The sequence below is a fragment of the Leucoraja erinacea genome, chromosome 1 (genome assembly GCF_028641065.1).
Source record: "Leucoraja erinacea ecotype New England chromosome 1, Leri_hhj_1, whole genome shotgun sequence".
In the NCBI taxonomy this organism is placed as follows: domain Eukaryota; kingdom Metazoa; phylum Chordata; class Chondrichthyes; order Rajiformes; family Rajidae; genus Leucoraja; species Leucoraja erinaceus.
This window is the reverse complement of record NC_073377.1, coordinates 67,437,898-67,455,680: the sequence shown is the minus strand read 5'-3', so window position 1 is coordinate 67,455,680 and position 17,783 is coordinate 67,437,898. Positions and strand designations below refer to the sequence as shown.

Below are 17,783 nucleotides of genomic sequence, written 5' to 3'. Positions count from 1 at the left end.
AATGTTTCAACATGTTGAAAATCCAGCGGCGACCAGAAAGATGCTAAGACTCTTTGGGTGACTGTGGAGGCTACTCACGACCATACAAGCGACACCCCGGCGACAGCCTAGTCGCCTGTAGTCGCCTAAAAAATAGCCTAAGTGGGACAGGCCCTTAACTCTGAAAAGTGGTGCAGTAGAAGTGTCACTCATATTGACAATAAATACTCTTGCGAAAATATATTTTACCTTAAATCTTTTAAAGTAAATTTGCAGATTGCACAATAAACAGCATTATTGCGGATGACAAGGAAGGATTCTTTGACTGAATCATGCAGAGCAAAATACTATTTTATATAGGCTGTTGATATTTAAAAGCTGCCTAGCTATGCTATAATGGTGAAAATACGATTCAAACTGGATTACAAGTTGGGTTCAAGGATTAAAACTGAACATCACAAATCTGTCAAAGTATCTTCAAAATAAAATGCAATAAACTCCATCAAAATGTCAACAAGTATTAAAATCCAACAGCTTTAGCTGGAGCATTTTCAACCTGATTTTCCAGAGTCACAATGAGCATTAATAATCAACCTAATTATACATTTTACTGCAATTACTCTACTTGTACCCACCTCATGTTTTCCCAGGCAAGCCCTGCAAGACAAAATAATGAATTTTATTGAAGAATTAAATAACCAAACAAAAATACAAAGATATGAGTTTTATACTGATGAATCACATGTATGAAATTATTCCAAATGTTCATACAATAAGCATTCGTCTGGTTATCCAAACCATTCACAAATAACTCAAAAGGAAATGAATATAAGAAGAGCATTGTTTATTTACTTTCCTGCACTATTTTAACACAATTGGTGAAAAGGAGAAAAAGACCTTTACTTATCTTGCTAACGAAAACAAAACTTCACTTTGTCAATAAATTCCTTCTGAAAATTTAAAGTTTTATGTGCAGTTACATTTTTTGAAAAATGTAACTGAACTATCTCATATTTCACTTGGGCAGATTACAGCCCAGTGGTATGAGTATTGATTTCTCTCACTCCAGGTAGCTCCGGCAATCCCTCTTTCTCTATCCCTCCCCCACTCAAGTCGCATTAGCTTCTCGTTTTCACCCTACAAACAGCTAACAATGGCCTGTTTCCTTTTATGCATTCATTGTTTTTTTATCTCTACACATCATCGTCTATATCTCTTGTTTCCCTTAACCCCAACCAGTCTGAAGAAGGTTCTCGAACCAAAACGTCATCCATTCCTTCTCTCCAGAGGTGCTGCCTGGCCCGCTGAGTTACTCCAGCATTTTGTGTCCATCTCCAGTACATGAGGGGTCAGTCAGTGGAAATGTACAAGCTGAAACACACTAGACTCTACTTTCTATTCCCTTTAAACTCACTGGGTTCTCTGAAAGATCTATTATTGTGTAACAAGCAAAAAAAGGACATTGTGTTGGGATGTCTGTAGGAGTTGCATCCAGTAATTTAGATTAACTCTAGGGTGCAAGATTATTTGAGTTTTACTGTACCTATTACTGTTATTTCAAAAACTGGGAGATTGACAAAAGAGCTTAATATATTGGAATCAAAGTTATGATACTATTGTATAGACAAAACTGTTACGGAAATAAATGTTCATGAGTACCGTGGAAATTAAATCATTAAAGTTAATAATCAATAACAGCATAGTTCATAACTAATTGAATATACAGTGCCCTCCATAATGTTTGGGACAAAGACCCATAATTTATTTAATTGCCTCTGTACACAATTTAAGATTTGTAATACAAAAATAATCACATGTGTTAAAGTGCACTTTGTCAGATTTTAATAAAGGCCATTTTTACACATTTTGGTTTCACCATGTAAAAATTACAGCAGTGTTTATACATAGTCCCCCCATTTCAGGACACCATACTGTTTGGGACACAGCAACGTCATGTAAATGAAAGTAGTTATCTTTAATATTTTGTTGCATATCCTTTGCATGTGATGACTGCTTGAAGTCTGCGAGTCATGGACATCACCAGTTGCTGGGTGTCTTCACTGGTGGTGCTCTGCCAGGCCTGAATTGCAGTCATCTTTAGCTTATGCTTGTTTTGGGGGCTAGTCCACTTCAGTTTTCTCTTCAGCATATAAAAGGAATGCTCAATTGGGTTCATATCTGGTGATTGACTTGGCCACTCAAGAATTTACCATTTTTTAGCTTTGAAAAACTACTTTGCTGCTTTGGAAGTATGTTTGGGATCATTGTCTTGCTGTAGAATGAACTGCTGGCCAATGAGTTTTGAGGCAATTATCTAAACTTGAGCAGATAGGATGTGTCTATACACTTCAGAATTCATTATGCTACTACCATCAGCAGTCGTATCAATGAAGATAAGTGAGCCAGTTCCTTCAGCAGTCATACATGCCTAGGCCATAACACCATCACCACCGTGTTTCACAGATGAGGTGGTATGCTTTGGATCATGGGCAGTTCCTTCTCTCCTCCATACTTTGCTTTTGCCATCACTCTGATATAAATTAATATTTGTCTCAGCTGTCCATAAGAACTTTTTCCAGAACTGTGGTTGCACTTGTAAGTACTTCTTGACAAACTGTAACCTGGCCATCCTATTTTTGCAGTGAACCAGTGTTTTGCATCATGCAGTGTAGCCTCTGTATTTCTGTTCATGAAGCATTCAACACCATTGTGCCTGAGCTACTACACTCCAAACTTTCCGAGTTGACTGTGCCTGAACCCCTCTGTCAGTGGATCACCAACTTCCTGACAGACAGCAAGCAACATGTGAGGCTGGGAAAGCACATCTAGGACCCGCAAATGCTCAGCATAGGAGCACCGCAAGGCTGCGTATTCTCTCCTATCCTCTCTCTACACCAACGACTGCACCTCCACAGACACACCTGTCAAGCTTCTCAAGTTTGCGGACAACACAACGCTGATTGGACTGATCCAGGATGGGGAGGAATCTGCCTACAGACAGGAAGTGTCACAGCTGGCATCCTGGTGCCATAACAACAACCTAGAGCTCAATGCTCTTAAGACAGTGGAATTGATTGTAGACTTTAGGAGAGCTCCCCCTCCCCTCATCGCACTCTCCATCAACAACACCACAGTCACATCTGTGTACTCTTTTAAGTTCCTGGGAACCATCATCTAAGTGCGGGGCTACCATCGACTCCACAGTCAAAAAGGCCCAACAGAGGATGTACTTCCTGCTGCAGCTGAGGAAACACAATCTGCCACAGGCAATGATGGTCCAATTCTACACTGCCATCGTAGAGTCTGTCCTCACCTTCTCTATCATGGTCGTGTTTGGCTTAGCCACCAAGCACCACACCTGGAGGCTGCAGCGAATCGTCCGATCAGCAGAGAGGATTATTGGCTGCAACCTTTCCTCCATTGATGAACTGTACACCGCAAAGGTCAGGAAGCGAGCGGGTAAGATCATATCTGACCCCTCTCACCCGGGCCACAAACTCTTTGAATCACTTCCCTCTGGAAGGCGACTCCGGATTGTCAAAGCTGCCACAGCTGGACATATAAAGTTTTTATCCACGAGTAGTTGCTCTACTCAACAGCCAAAATCTATAGTCTCCCTTTGATCTGGTATTTTGTTGGTTCACATGCTTGATCAATGGTGTTTTATCATTAATGTCTTATTATTATTGTTTAGTGTTTTCTGCGTCATTCGTAACTGTCACTGTATGTCATGTTGTAACTTGTGGGCGGAGCACCAAGGCAAATTTCTTGTATATGAATACTTAGCCAATACTTAACGTACTTACTTTCTTAAACTTACTTACTTCTGCGGACAGTCGTCATTGACAAATCCACACCTGACTCCTGAAGAGTGTTTCTGATCTGTCGGACAGGTGTTTGGGGATGTTCCTTTATTATAGAGAGAATTCTTCTGTCATCAGCTGTGGAGGTCTTCCTTGGCCTTCCAGTCCCTTTGCGATTAGTAAGCTCAGCAATGCTCTCTTTCTTCTTTATGATGTTTCAAACAGTTGATTTTGGTAAGGCTAGGGCTTGGCTGATGTTTCTAACAGTTTTATTCTTGTTTCTCAGTCTCATAATGGCTTCTTTGACTTTCATTGGCACAATTTTGGTCTTCATGTTGATAAATAGCAATAAAAGTTTCCAAAGGTGATGGACTGGAGGAAAGACGAGGTGCTGAGAGCTCTCTTATACCTGCATTATGGAGGCATTTAAACACACCTGAGCAATTACAACACCTGTGAAGCCATGTGTCCCAAACATTATGGTGCACTAAAATGGGGGGGGGGGGGGGGGGGACACGGGACTATGCATAAACACAGCTGTAATTTCTACATGATGAAACCAAAATGTATAAAAATGGCCTTTATTAAAATCTGGCAATGTGCACTTTAACCATATGTGATTTTTTTTTTCTATTAAAATCATTTAAAAATGTAACAAATGAATTTGAGAAATCACTGAACAGCATTTTTTTTCAAAATTAGCTGCAACATTAAAATACTGATTTCACAACCAGTGTCAGAGTCAAAGACTTTTACTTACGTGGGAATAGGAACCATACAGGATGGGCAAGGGATCGTAGTTAGAATGAAGGCTGGTTCAGAACGTCGTTCCCAAGGACCAGTGGGTTGGCACTAAGAGGACATAAAGGTCATCATGAGCAACGTATTACAACATGCTAGAACAACCTTTTAGTAACTTTTCAGATAACTTTTGCTAAAGAGCTTTGACCATTTGCTCATGGCACATGGCACACTGAACATAAATCTTTGAATTAATTTCATTTTCACTTTCAGTTTCTGTCTTTACTGCTCTGAAGTTGGAACTATGTAACAATGTACCTACTGCTTACTGATCTTAAATCAAGGTTTCAGAACATCAAAATAGGAGCTAAATTTGCGCAAGACAAAACAAAATTTATTTTGTGATGAAAAAAATAAATGTGACCACCAAACAAGAGCATTAATGCAATAGACAATAGGTGCAAGAGTAGGCCATTCGGCACTTCGAGCCAGCACCGCCATTCAATGTGATCATGGCTGATCATCCCCAATCAGTACCCCGTTCCTGCCTTCTCCCTATATCCCCCGTCTCCGCTATCTTTAAGAGCCCTATCTAGCTCTCTCTTGAAAGTATCCAGAGAACCGGCCTCCACCGCACTCCAAGGCAGAGAATTCTACAAACTCACAACTCTCTGTGAGAAAAAGTGTTTCCTCATCTCCGTTCTAAATGGCTTACCCCTTATTCTTAAACTGTGGCCCCTGGTTCTGGACTCCCCCTACATCGGGAATATGTTACCTGCCTCTAGCGTGTCCAAACCCTTAACAATCTTATATTCAATAAGGCCCTCTCATCCTAAATTACAGAGTGCACAAGCCCAGCAGTTTTAATTAATTCCTACTCCCACCCACCATTTATTGGCTTTGACATAGAACATAGAACAGCATAGCACAGGAACAGCCCCTTCAGCCCACAATATCTCTGGTTAACACAATGCCAAGACCAACTCTTATCTACATGCATATAATCCATACCTCTCCATTCCTTGCATATTCATGTGCTTATCCAAATGTCTTTTAAATGCCACTGTCATATCTGCCTCATCCTTGACAGCACATTGCAGGTATTCACCACCATATGTGTTAAAATTATTGCCTGTATATCTATCTATCTTCTATGTAACAAAAATTCTGATCTTGTGCTCTTCCGGTTTGCGTGGTCTTTCTATTTGCGCAAAAACGGTACGCGATAGCGCTACGATTTTTCGCCAGCTCACTCGCCGTTATCCTGTGCTCGAGTGCACCAAGTTGCATTCCGATCGGCGGTCTATTTTAAAAGACAGCTAGGTTTAAAAATCTTAAAAACCACGGGTGCGCAGATCGATCTCCTCTCCTGCCAGTCAGCGCCGCGCAGATTAGTCGCTTCTCCTGTCACTCCGCGGGACGGTCCGCCCCTTCCTGCGCCACTGCGTCTTTACTGGAGCCGAGGATGGCCGGTGGAGGTTTCCAACCGGACACAATTTTCGGAGGGACCGGAATTGGCCCAGCCCCGGCGCAGGAGATGTCGCCAAACGGAAAGTGGAGACTGATCCCGGAGGAGAACGTCCAGCGACCAGCACAAACTGTGAGTCCCCAACACACCGCCAGCTCTAGCCCCTTGCCCTCTGGTCCCCCTCGCTGTCTCCTGCCGTCCCTCCCCCGTGATACCCCCTCTCCCCCCACAACAACTGTCTTTTCTCCAAGCTTTCTCACCCCCCATCCAAACACTCTCTCCCCCCCACAACCACCGCATACCCTTCCCTCCCGCCCGTCCACACCCCCTCTCCAAACCCCCCCTCCTCCCCACACCCCCGCCCACACACACCCTCCCCCCACAACCCCCCCCACCCACCCCTCACGCCCGCCCCCACACCACTCCTGCCCACATACACATCTCCCCTCCCACCCCACCTCCTCCACACAACCCCCCTCCCCCACAGCCCCCTCCCCCCCTCGCCATGCTCGCCCCATCTCCTACACCCCCTGCCCACACACACCTCATTCTTCCCATCCCACCCCACACCCCCCTTCCCTCCCCGCCCACACATGAAGGCAGAGGGAGTGTTCGGGGATGAGGGGAAATGAGCCGCGCCTGTACAGTTAGGGCTATGGGTGAGTGGTGGAATATTGCGTTGGGGAAATGGGTGTGTGGTGGCATATTGCATTGGGAAATGGGTTGCGTTGGAGGACCAGGCCTCCCATGTGACTGGGACCCAATGGGTCCCACTTAGTCTGGTCTTTAAACTTTGCCCAACTCATGTTAAACCTATGCCATCCAGCATTTGACATTGCCACCATGGGAGAAAGATTCTGACTGTCTACCTTATCTATGCCGATCAATGTTATATACTTATCAGGTCTCCCCCATAACCTCTGGAATTTCAGAGAAAATAATCCAAGTCTGTCCAACTTCTCCCTGCAGACAGTACCCTCTCAAGGCATTATTCGGATAAAGCTCCTCTGCACCCTTTTCAAAGCTCCACATCCTTCCTGTAATGGGGTGACTAGAACTGCACCCAATACTCCAATTTACCTTGGTTATTTTTAATATAAAGAAATCAAATGCTTGAAATTATTTGTTACATCTTGAGAAAGCAACACAAAAATGATTGTTCCTTCTTCAATGCAATACTAAAATACAACAATAATTAGAATTTGGGAAGCATTTAGTAACAAGCTGTTTTATAATACAAGTATTTTCTTTATTCCTTTTTATCCATTAGCAGTTTAGTTTATTTGTCAGATTGTCTTTCCCCCCCCCATCTCAAGAGCACAGCAGAAATAATAGCAAATGACTGGAGTCAACCATGCAACAGGATTTGAAAATTGGTTGGTAGGCAGGAGACAAAATGAAGATAGTGAGGATTCTAGTTGATAGCTTTCTGATTAATACTGAACAGGCAAAAAAAGATGAAAGGACAGTCAAGACTGTCCTTAGGAATAAGCAAGTTCTGTATTCCAAAAAACGCAAGGAATCATGGGATTTGTGAAAGGTCATTCGCCATTAAAAAAAGCGAACGAAACGCTGGCTGAATAAACTGTGTATAAGTGCTTATCTTTATTCATAATTTATGTGTAAAACTATATTTAATCTGAGGAACGGGGTTACCAGGTAGCGTGAGAGCAGGGTGTAACAGCGAGAGAGAGGGGGCAGATGCGAGTGGGAGACAGGGGAGACCGCGCATAGACCCGCGCCTCATCCGCTGCCGGGGCGACCCCGGAGCGGCGGCCCACATGCCTGCGGCCGGCATGCGCCTGCTCTAGCCCGGCCCCGCTCCTACTCCCGAGGAACCTGCTCCCTGCCGGGCCAGAACAGCCGGCCACGCCCCCATTGCACCCAGCGGCCGCCGGCGTGGTCCAATAGCCGGCCGTCGGCGGGGATGCGCGCGGGGTGTTGCAGCAGCTCGGTTGGACAGTCAGCTTCCCCGCAGATAAGGAATGGGTGACGATTCAGGTCGAGACCCTTCTCCGGAGATGTTGTCTGGCCCGCTGTGCCACCGCATGTGCATCCCGCCGGTGGCCGGCGCTCGGACCCTGCCGCGACGAAACCTCTCCATCTGAGTCTCTGCCTCAAAGACCGGTGGAGACCGGTTCTCTGGATACTTTCAAGAGAGAGCTAGATAGGGCTCTTAAAGATAGCGGAGTAGGGGGATATGGGGAGAAGGCAGGAACGGGGTACTGATTGGGGATGATCAGCCATGATCACATTGAATGGCAGTGCTGGCTCAAAGGGCCAAAAGGCCTACTCCTGCACATCGATGGCATCCTGTACATCGACGCTTGCTTTGGTGCTACCTCCTGCACAATACACACAACTAACTGACTTCATCCGCTTCACCACTAACTTCCATCCGGCACTCAAATACACCTGGACCATTTCCGACACTTCCCTACCATTTCTTGACCTCACTATCTCCATCACAGGTGATAGACTTCTGACCGACATCCACTATAAACCCACTAACTCCCATGGCTGTCTAGACTACTCTTCTTCCCACCCTGCTTCCTGTAAGGACTCCATCCCCTACTCCCAATTCTTCCGTCTACGCCGCATCTGCTCCCAGGATGAGGTGTTCCACACCAGGGCATCGGAAATGTCCTCATTCTTCAGGGAACGGGAGTTCCCCTCCCCCACTATAGATGAGGCTCGCACCAGCGTCTCTTCCATACCCCGTAACACTGCTCTCTCTCCCCATCCCCCCCACTCGTAACAAGGGCAGAGTCCCCCTGGTCCTCACCTTTCACCCCACTAGCCGTCACATAAAACAAATAGTCCTCCGTCATTTTCGCCACCTCCAACGTGACCCCACCACTCGCCACATCTTCTCATCTCCCCAGCTGTCTGCTTTCCGCAAAGACTGCTCCCTCCGTAACTCCCTTGTCAATTCTTCCCTTCCCTCCCGCACCACCCCCTCCCCTAGCACTTCCCCTTGCAACCGCAAGAGATGCTACACTTGTCGCTTTACCTCCCCCCTCAACTCCATTCAAGGACCCAAGCAGTCGTTCCAGGTGCGACAGAGGTTCACCTGCATCTCCTCCAACCTCATCTATTGCATCCGCTGCTCTAGATGTCAGCTGATCTACATCAGTGAGACCAAGAGTAGGCTTGGCGATCGTTTCGCCGAAGACCTCCGCTCGGTCCGCATTAATCAACCTGACCTCCCGGTGGCTCAGCACTTCAACTCCCCCTCCCATTCCGAATCCGACCTTTCTGTCCTGGGTCTCCTACATGGCCAGATTGAGCAACACCGGAAATTGGAGGAGCAGCAGAGTGTGTGTGTGTGTGTGTGTGTGTGTGTGTGTGTGTGTGTGTGTGTGTGTGTGTGTGTGTGTGTGTGTGTGTGTGTGTGTGTGTGTGTGTGTGTGTGTGTGTGTGTGTCATTTTGCATGTGAAACGTATCTCCTCGGAAACCAGACGCCGAAACGGGAAAACATTTACATGTTTCAGTAGAGATTTCCCTTGCGAGTTTACAAATCCACTCCTCTGTACCGTTGGTACATTATTTTCTCCTCGAAAACCAGACGCTGAAACGGGAAAATTGTTACATGTTTCAGTAGAGATTTTCCTTGCGAGTTTACAAATCCACTCCTCTGTACCGTTGGTACATTATTTTCCTGACTATAATTAAACTTGTTGACCAATTTTTTTTTAATCTGACCGCTGTCCAGCTGCTGACGTTACAATAACAGTGAAATTTATACATCTTATGGTAGAAAATTTCCTTATGATTTCAAAAATCCAATCCTCTATAAATTTTGTCGAATATTTCCAGAGATATTTCCTAAAATTTATTGCCAATCTGACATTTAAAAAAAATATTAAGGTTGCCCAGCTGCTGACCTCACAATGCCTTTGCACCTGGCCCAACTGCTTCCTGGTCCCGCCCGGCCTGGCCCCGCAGCCTGCCAGGTTGTTGATTCCATTGAATTGAATTATTTCCCACTTAACATCACTAATTCTTAACATTTACTTTGAATTTCAAAGACAGTTTTTTAAAAATAACTTTGCTGTCTACATTGACAGCATAGATCGGCTCCGCTGAGAGAGAGAGAGAGAGAGAGAGAGAGAGAGAGAGAGAGAGAGAGAGAGAGAGAGAGAGAGAGAGAGAGAGAGAGAGAATGTGTGTGTGTGTGTGTGTGTGCGCGCGTGTGTGTGTGGTTCCCATGACTTCCATAGAGCTGCCGACAGCTTTCGTGCATGAGACGCAGACGCTTCATTTCCAGAACATTCTGAACCCGTGACGCACAGTTGCATTTCGCTCTCTCTCCCCCTCACTCTCTCTCCCCACATCACTTTATCTCCCATCTCTCTCCCCTCTCTCTCTCTCTCGCCCCCCTTCGCCCCCCTTTCCCCCCTCTCTCGCCCCCCTTCCTCTACCCTCCCTCCCTAAACCCCCTTCCCCCCCTCCACCCCTCCCCTACCCTTCCCCCCCACCTCTCCCCTACATTTCCCCCCTCAATCCCCCCCCTCTCTCTCCACCTCACCTCTCTCACCCCTCCTCCCCCACCCTCTCCCCTCCCCTACCCTCCCTCTCCCCCCCCATCTCCCTCTATCTCTTGCCCTTCTGTCTCTGCCCCTTTCTCTGTCTCTCCCCATTCTCTCTCTGCCCTCACTCTACCCCCCCCCTCTCTAAACGCGCCTGCGAGTTGGGGGCTATGCGTCAGTGTATAGGGCAGTTATGGGGTAAAAGGAGCAAATTAATAATATTAATATATCAAAGGGGGTAGTTAGCGTGTGTGCAGGGGGTAGTTAGTGTGTGTGACGCTGCATGCCGCCCCCCCCTCCCCCGCAACCACACATTGGGGGAACAGACCCAACGCGTTTGCACTTGATCTGGTAAAGCAATTAAAACGACAAAATCATCGTAGCTTTATACAAAGGAACAATAAATACAACTAGTTCATAGTTTGAAAGCAGTATTTTCATACCTAGAAGAATCAAAGCTGGAAAATACGGATGAAACGAAGGTCTGATAACTCACAGCAGATCCGTACCCGATAATGTTTATGGCGAGTGACCTATGACCTGGGCATGCGCCGTCGGAATACCGAACTCGCTTATGGAGGCAATGACACACCAATGACTGGGGCAAGCAGGTTGTTAACTGTTTGGCATAAAGCCACATAATCCATCAAGCCAAATGGCATTTCAAGGGCTAACCAAGATGAAAAGGTGGCAACACTGGAAGGAGACGAGGACCAACAAGAGGCTTAAATTTCTGCTCCTCTGAGCAACAACATAGCCAATACAACTGAAGAACAAAGAAACAAAACAGATATGCTGCAGTAAAAATTACAACTTAGCTAGAGCCAAATGTGATGATGATCAAAGATTTTTTGAGACAAGAAAGAAAAGGGCTTAAATCAACAGGGAGAATGGAAAATAGCTGTAGACTATTTCTCTTATACATTACAATGTAATTAATAGACATATCAGAAATTAGACTTTTTCTGTTATAGCTTTGGCGCAAATAAGCAAATTAACAGCTTGCATGCAAAACTATTATGGAACCTTCAGTTTTATTCATTACCAAAATTCTGTGAGACATGAATTTGCTTTGACAATGCCGATTTGGGTATGTTATGTTCTGGAGCATGGATTAGAAGAAAACTAATAAATCAGTGATTAAGCTCGAACACACAGAGAAATATTTCAATTAAACAAATCAATGCCCACCTTTTCCTCAAAAGGAAGCTGCATTGATTGTTTCCTGATTAATCACAAGCTGCACAAAAATTTACCTCAAGATATATTTGATGATAAAAACTATGTATTCTTACAGGATTTTTTTGTTTAACCAGCACTTCATCGTGACATGGTTCAGGGCAAAGATGAGCACATGTGGTTTGTGCATTTTGGCAAGACTGCTTGCATGGAGGGCAAGGACCAAAATGGCATCGGTGTTTCTCTCTACTCGGATGATGACATGTGGATGGCTTCCTGGAGATAAAAATAACGTCTTCAGTTAGATGGGGTCACAAGAAACTAAAGATGCTAGTCTTAAAGTCCGATTCGCTTCAACAGAAAACACAATTAAGTTAGTATTAAACCAATGACCTTTTTATTTCGCATGCGGAAGTGGGGAGATAAGACAATAGACAATAGGCAATAGGTGCAGGATTAGGCCAGTCGGCGCTTCGAGCCAGCACCGCCATTCAATTTGATCATGGCTGATCATCCCCAATCAGTACCCCGTACCTGCCTTTTCCCCATATCCCTATCTTTAAGAGCCCTATCTAGCTCTCTCTTGAAAGTACCCACAGGCAGAGAATTCCACAGACTCACAACTCTGTGTGAAAAAGTGTTTCATCATCTGCATTCTAAATGGCTTACCCCTTATTCTTAAACAGTGGCCCCTGGTACTGGACTCCCCCAACATCTGGAACACGTTTCCTGCCTCTAGCATGTTCAAAACCTTAATAATCATATATGTTGCAATGATCCCCTCTCATCCATCTAAATTCCAGAGTATACAAGCCCAGCCGCTCCAATCTCTCAGCATATGACAGTGCCGCCATCCCAAGAAATTAACCTTGTAAACCTACGCTGCACTCCCTCAATAAGGATTTGAGTATAGGAGCAGGGAGGTTCTACTGCAGTTGTACAGTGTATTGGTGAGACCACACCTGGAGTATTGTGTAGTTTTGGTCTCCAAATCTGAGGAAAGACATTCTTGCCTTAGAGGGAGTACAGAGAAGGTTCACCAGACTGATTCCTAGGATGTCAGGACTTTCATATGAAGAAAGACTGGATAGACTCGGCTTGCACTCGCTAGAATTTAGAAGATTGAGGGGGGATCTTATAGAAACTTACAAAATTATTAGGGGGTTGGACAGGCTAGATGCAGGAAGATTCTTCCCGATGTTGGGGAAGTCCAGGACAAGGGGTCACAAGGGGAATAAAGGGGAAATCCTTTAGGACCGAGATGAGAAAAACATTTTTCACGCAGAGTGGCGAGTCTCTGGAACTCTCTGCCACAGAAGGTAGTTGAGGCCAGTTCATTGGCTATATTTAAGAGGGAGTTAGATGTGGCCCTTGTGGCTAAAGGGATCAGGGGGTATGGAGAGAAGGCAGGTACAGGATACTGAGTTGGATGATCAGCCACATTGAGTGGCGGTGCAGGCTCGAAGGGCCGAATGGCAAACTCCTGCACCTATTTTCTATGTTTCTATGAACAAGGCCCCACAGATCCCGTTGTACTTCCCCTTTTCCCAACCTGGCACCATTTAGATAATCTTCCTTTCTGTTTTTGATACCTAAGTGGATAACCTCACATTGATCCACATTAAACTGCATCTGCCATGCATCTGCCCACTCACCCAACCTGTATAAGTCACCATGCATTCTCATAGCATCCTCCTCACGGTTCACACTGCCACCCAGCTTTATGTCAACTGCAAATTTGCTTATGTTACTTTGAATCCCTTTATCTGAATAATTTATATATACTTCTAATCCTTCAAGCAGGGTGTTCATTTTGTAACCTACGTAACATAATTACTTTAACTTTCACTAGATTCTGAACTATAAATAATGTGCTAGAGGAATTCAGTAGGTCAGGCAACATCTGTGGAGGGAATGAACAGCTGTTTCAGGTCAGAAACATTCTGTTCATTTCTTCCACAGATGCTGCCTAACCTGCTGAATTCCTCCAGGACTGTCTTTTGCTCAAGTCTTCAGTTAGAATCCTTAGAATAGATTTTTTTAAATTGGCAATCATCAAAAAATTATTTTAATGAAGATAATGCAACACTGATAGATGTTGTTTGGTTGATAAGATTTGTAATACTAAGAATTTCTGATGGAAAAAAATAATAAACTGATTGGAAGGGGTTGTGCTTGCAACCATTGCATTGGTAATACCAACCTGGTCTATTGGATCTGGAACTGTTTTGTAACAGGAGAAAAATAGGGAGAGGAAGTGGTAGATGGGATAATAAGGTGGGGTGGGGGGGAGGAATGAGTCACTTTAAATGATCCAGAACATTACAAACTGTAGAGAGCAAACAGCATGAATTCAAGTTCATGGATTAGATTACGCCTCCTTATAAAACATCAAACGCACAGTAAATTAAAGTGTCATCCATATAAATTATCCTCAAGTTAACATTTGTGAAATTTACTTTCCTTAATTTCAGGTAACAAGAGTAAATCAAAATTAAACTTTTTTTTAAACTGACTAATACAATATATGACATGTTTCATAGTTTAAGCAGCACTACCTCTTGTATGAAATGTTTATATAATGGAACAGGATGTTTACATATCTCAAACTGTTGTATTTTTCAAAAATTGTTCAGTTTCATACAAGACCGCCATCCTCTTCTTTATGTAATGTGACTGAATGCTGAACTAAAGTGGCAAAGTACTCAGAACCACAAAACACACGCAGTTTTAACTTGACATTGTCTGCATCAAAAACCTTTTTCACAAGGTCCCACCAAGATCTTGGTTACCTGAAAATTAACAGACTTTTTTGTGCAAGCTATACCACCATATTGCTCCAAACCATGCAAACCCTATCCTTAATTTACTAGAGCACCACTTCACAAGGCTGGTTTACAAATATATCCTAGCTGTCCTGCAAGGTTTAACATTTCTTATCCGATAGGTTGAACGTCATTATATACAAATTACACCTTCATTGTTAAAGTCAATTTCCAATATATTGCAGACTTACTTGCATTGCTCTTTACACCTTGGAGGCTTGGTAGTACGTTCTCTGCCACAAGGTACAATTATAACAGTTGCACTGCAATTACATTTAACTTCTACAGTCTCTGGACAAGGGTAGCAAGTACCTAGGAATTTGAAAAAAAAAAATTTAAACAGGGCCATGGTGGCGCAGTAGTAGAGTTGTGGCCTCACAGTGCTTGCAGCGCTGGAGACCCGGGTTCGATCCTGACTACGGGTGCTGTCTGTACGGAGTTTGTATGTTTTCCCCGTGACCACGTGGGTTTTCTCTGAGATCTTCGGTTTCCTCCCATACTCCGAAGAAGTACAGGTATGTAGGTTAATTGGCTTGGTGTATGTGTAAATTGTTCCTAGTGTGTGTAGGATAGTGTTAATGTTCGGGGATCGCTGGTCGATGCGGACTCGGTGGGCCGAAGGACCTGTTTCCGCGCTGTATCTCTAAACTTAAACTAATCTATACAAATTCAATTTACACAGTAACTTAAATAGCAGATTTAATTCCATAGTATTTTAATCAAGTAACTTGAATTAAGATTAATATGTATTTTCTGCCTCACTTTTAACTCCGTTCAAGTTGCTCACTCTACCACCTCTAGATTAAAAAATTGTGAAGGGCACTAACATTTAACACATTTAAGGCATGGAATGATTTTTTTATAATCAGGAGTTCCTGTTATCACTCAGCATTAAGAGCACAAAAAGGTGGTTGGGGGATGGGGGATAGAATGTGCCTGGACTGGAATTATGCTTTGCAACATAAAACTGGATCAGCAGACATGTTGTGTTATGATTAATTCTTAGAAATATAGCCATTTCTCTTCAAGTCTTTTCATATTTCTCAGAAGGAACTGCGTTTAAAATATATGCCTTCAAATCATCAACAAAGTATAGGCGGCTTCTACATTATGGCTGTTCGAGTAACGGAAATTCAGTGTTACAGAATTCACAAATCTGCAAAAATTTGAGATGTTGAATAAAATTCATTCTTACATAATATGTGAATAAAATGTAAACAAAGAAACAATTTTTTTCACCATGTGGTTCTTGACGAACACACAATTAGGGCGGTTTTGCTTTAAAAAGATATGAACGATTTTTTTTTTTAACAATGCACCACCATTCCCCCTGTCCCTCCACAGAGCGGGATTCACCTATACTGGTGAAAATGTTCGATTTTTTAAACTCGTACAAAATCAAGTAAATAATTGAAGGCAAGACTTGTGGTGTAGGATACAAGATACATTTATTTGTCACATGTGCCAGATGGAACAGTGAAATGTGATTACATACAACCATACAATAAAAATAAAGAACACAACACACGATAGAGTTCAACATAAAAACATCCCCACACAGCAGAATCAAAGTTTCCCTCTGTGAGGGAAGGCACCAAAGTCAGTCCTCTTCCTCTAATGTTCCCCAATGTTCACCCGTGGTCAGTGCCTCCCCGAGCCCTCCGCAGTCGCCGCTACGGGCGGCCCGATGTTCAGGCCCGCTCGCCGAGTTGATGTAATTCCGACATCGGGGTTGGGGGGACATCCTCAGCGGCCTGAACAACAGAGTCGGCCACCTCCTACCGGAGTCCGTGGCTCCCAAAGTCCGCAGGCCGCGCTGGGCGGAGATGCAACACTGGCGGCCCTCGGCAAAGGGCCCCAGGACTCCGCGATGATGGTCAGCACCGCCCGCGTTGGAAGCTCTCCCAAACCGCAGCTCCACGATGTTGGAGCAGTGGCCCAACGCTCCGGAGCTCCAAACGGCGATCCAGGTAGGCATCGCCCGGTCCGCGGTGAATTCAGCGCTGCGCCGCAGCTGTTGTAGCTCTGGTCCGGTTCCCAGTCCCCGGCAGGAAAGGCCGCTCCGATCCAGGTGGTAGGCAGCGAGGAGGGGGGCGAGGACGCGACTCCAAGAAATAGTCGCGTCCCCGCCAGGAAGCGACTGGGAAACAGTTTCCCCCTTACCCAACCCCCCTCCCCCACATAGAAAAGTTAAAGTTTCCCCCAAAAACAGACTTTAAACTAACTAAAAATTTAAAAAAGATTGAAAAGACAAACAGGCTGTAGGCAGAGGCTGTCGTCAATGCAGCTAATAGATCTTCTGGATTATTGGATATCTTTCCTCTTCATATTCCCGTGCATTTCTAATTCACTTTTTTAAATGTTACACCACAGTTCATGAATTTTCCAATGAAGCCAATCAATTTCATGGGAGCAGGGGAACTGAGGCTCCAGTATACCATGTAGCAAACCACTAGGATTTTAAAAAACGAATCATCAGAGTTTCAAGGTGAATGTATAGCTATACAGAAGGTACAGATAAGATATTGAGGCTGTCAAGAAAGGAGAACTTCAGTCACCAGGAAAAGTTGATTCGTCAAAGATGGAAAGTACATTTAGATGAGACATGTAAAATTAAGAGGTTAATTTGGAGTGGATAGTACAGACCCAATTTCCTCAGTGGAGATGTCAATAAATTAGTTAGGTTAGATTAAGAATATTTAGTGCTAGTGGTAAAGGGGAATAGAGGAAATACAATATTCACCCAGCGTGCAGTTGGGGTCTGGTACTCACTGCCTCAATGAGCAGTAGAGGGCATTATCCTTCATTGCATTTAAAAATAAAAATAATGTACTACAGGTGCACAACCTTTTATCCGGTGTTCCAGAAACCGAAAAGCTCCGAAAACCGGCCATTTTTTCCAGATGTCGTCTGCGCACCAAAGCTCGCGTTTGGCGCCAAACTTGACCCAGAACGACCCACGGTCAATCCAGGTCTGTACTATTGTAGCGGCTGCCTCCTCCCTGGAGACCGGGAGACGCTTAAACATCTGTAAATCATTGCTTAAATGTTAGTCAGTTAGTTTGGAGGGCTTTTATGTGAAGGGGGGTGAAGGGGTAAACTTTAATTCTTAGTCCCCTACCTGGTCGGAGAGGCGGGGAGCGGTCAATGCCTTACCGGGTCGCCGTGCAGTAAGCTCCGCAGCGTTGCGGCCGGTGGGGCTGCGGGCGGCGCTCTACCCCTGGCTGCGAGGCGCTCCAAATCCAGCGCGGCCCG

The 17,783-nt window shown here is 44.6% G+C and overlaps 1 protein-coding gene across 1 annotated transcript in view; it reads right to left on the bottom strand.

Annotated features, from left to right (window-relative positions):
• Positions 1 to 17,783, bottom strand: part of nfxl1 (nuclear transcription factor, X-box binding-like 1) — a 116,330-nt gene that overhangs the window by 49,108 nt on the left and 49,439 nt on the right. Inside the window, exons 12-15 of the mRNA XM_055636659.1 lie at positions 14,720 to 14,840; positions 11,820 to 11,979; positions 4,543 to 4,634; positions 615 to 636 (exon numbers count right to left, since the gene is read on the bottom strand). Of these exons, the coding sequence (XP_055492634.1) occupies positions 615 to 636; positions 4,543 to 4,634; positions 11,820 to 11,979; positions 14,720 to 14,840 (395 nt within the window). The remainder of the gene's footprint in view (positions 1 to 614; positions 637 to 4,542; positions 4,635 to 11,819; positions 11,980 to 14,719; positions 14,841 to 17,783) is intronic.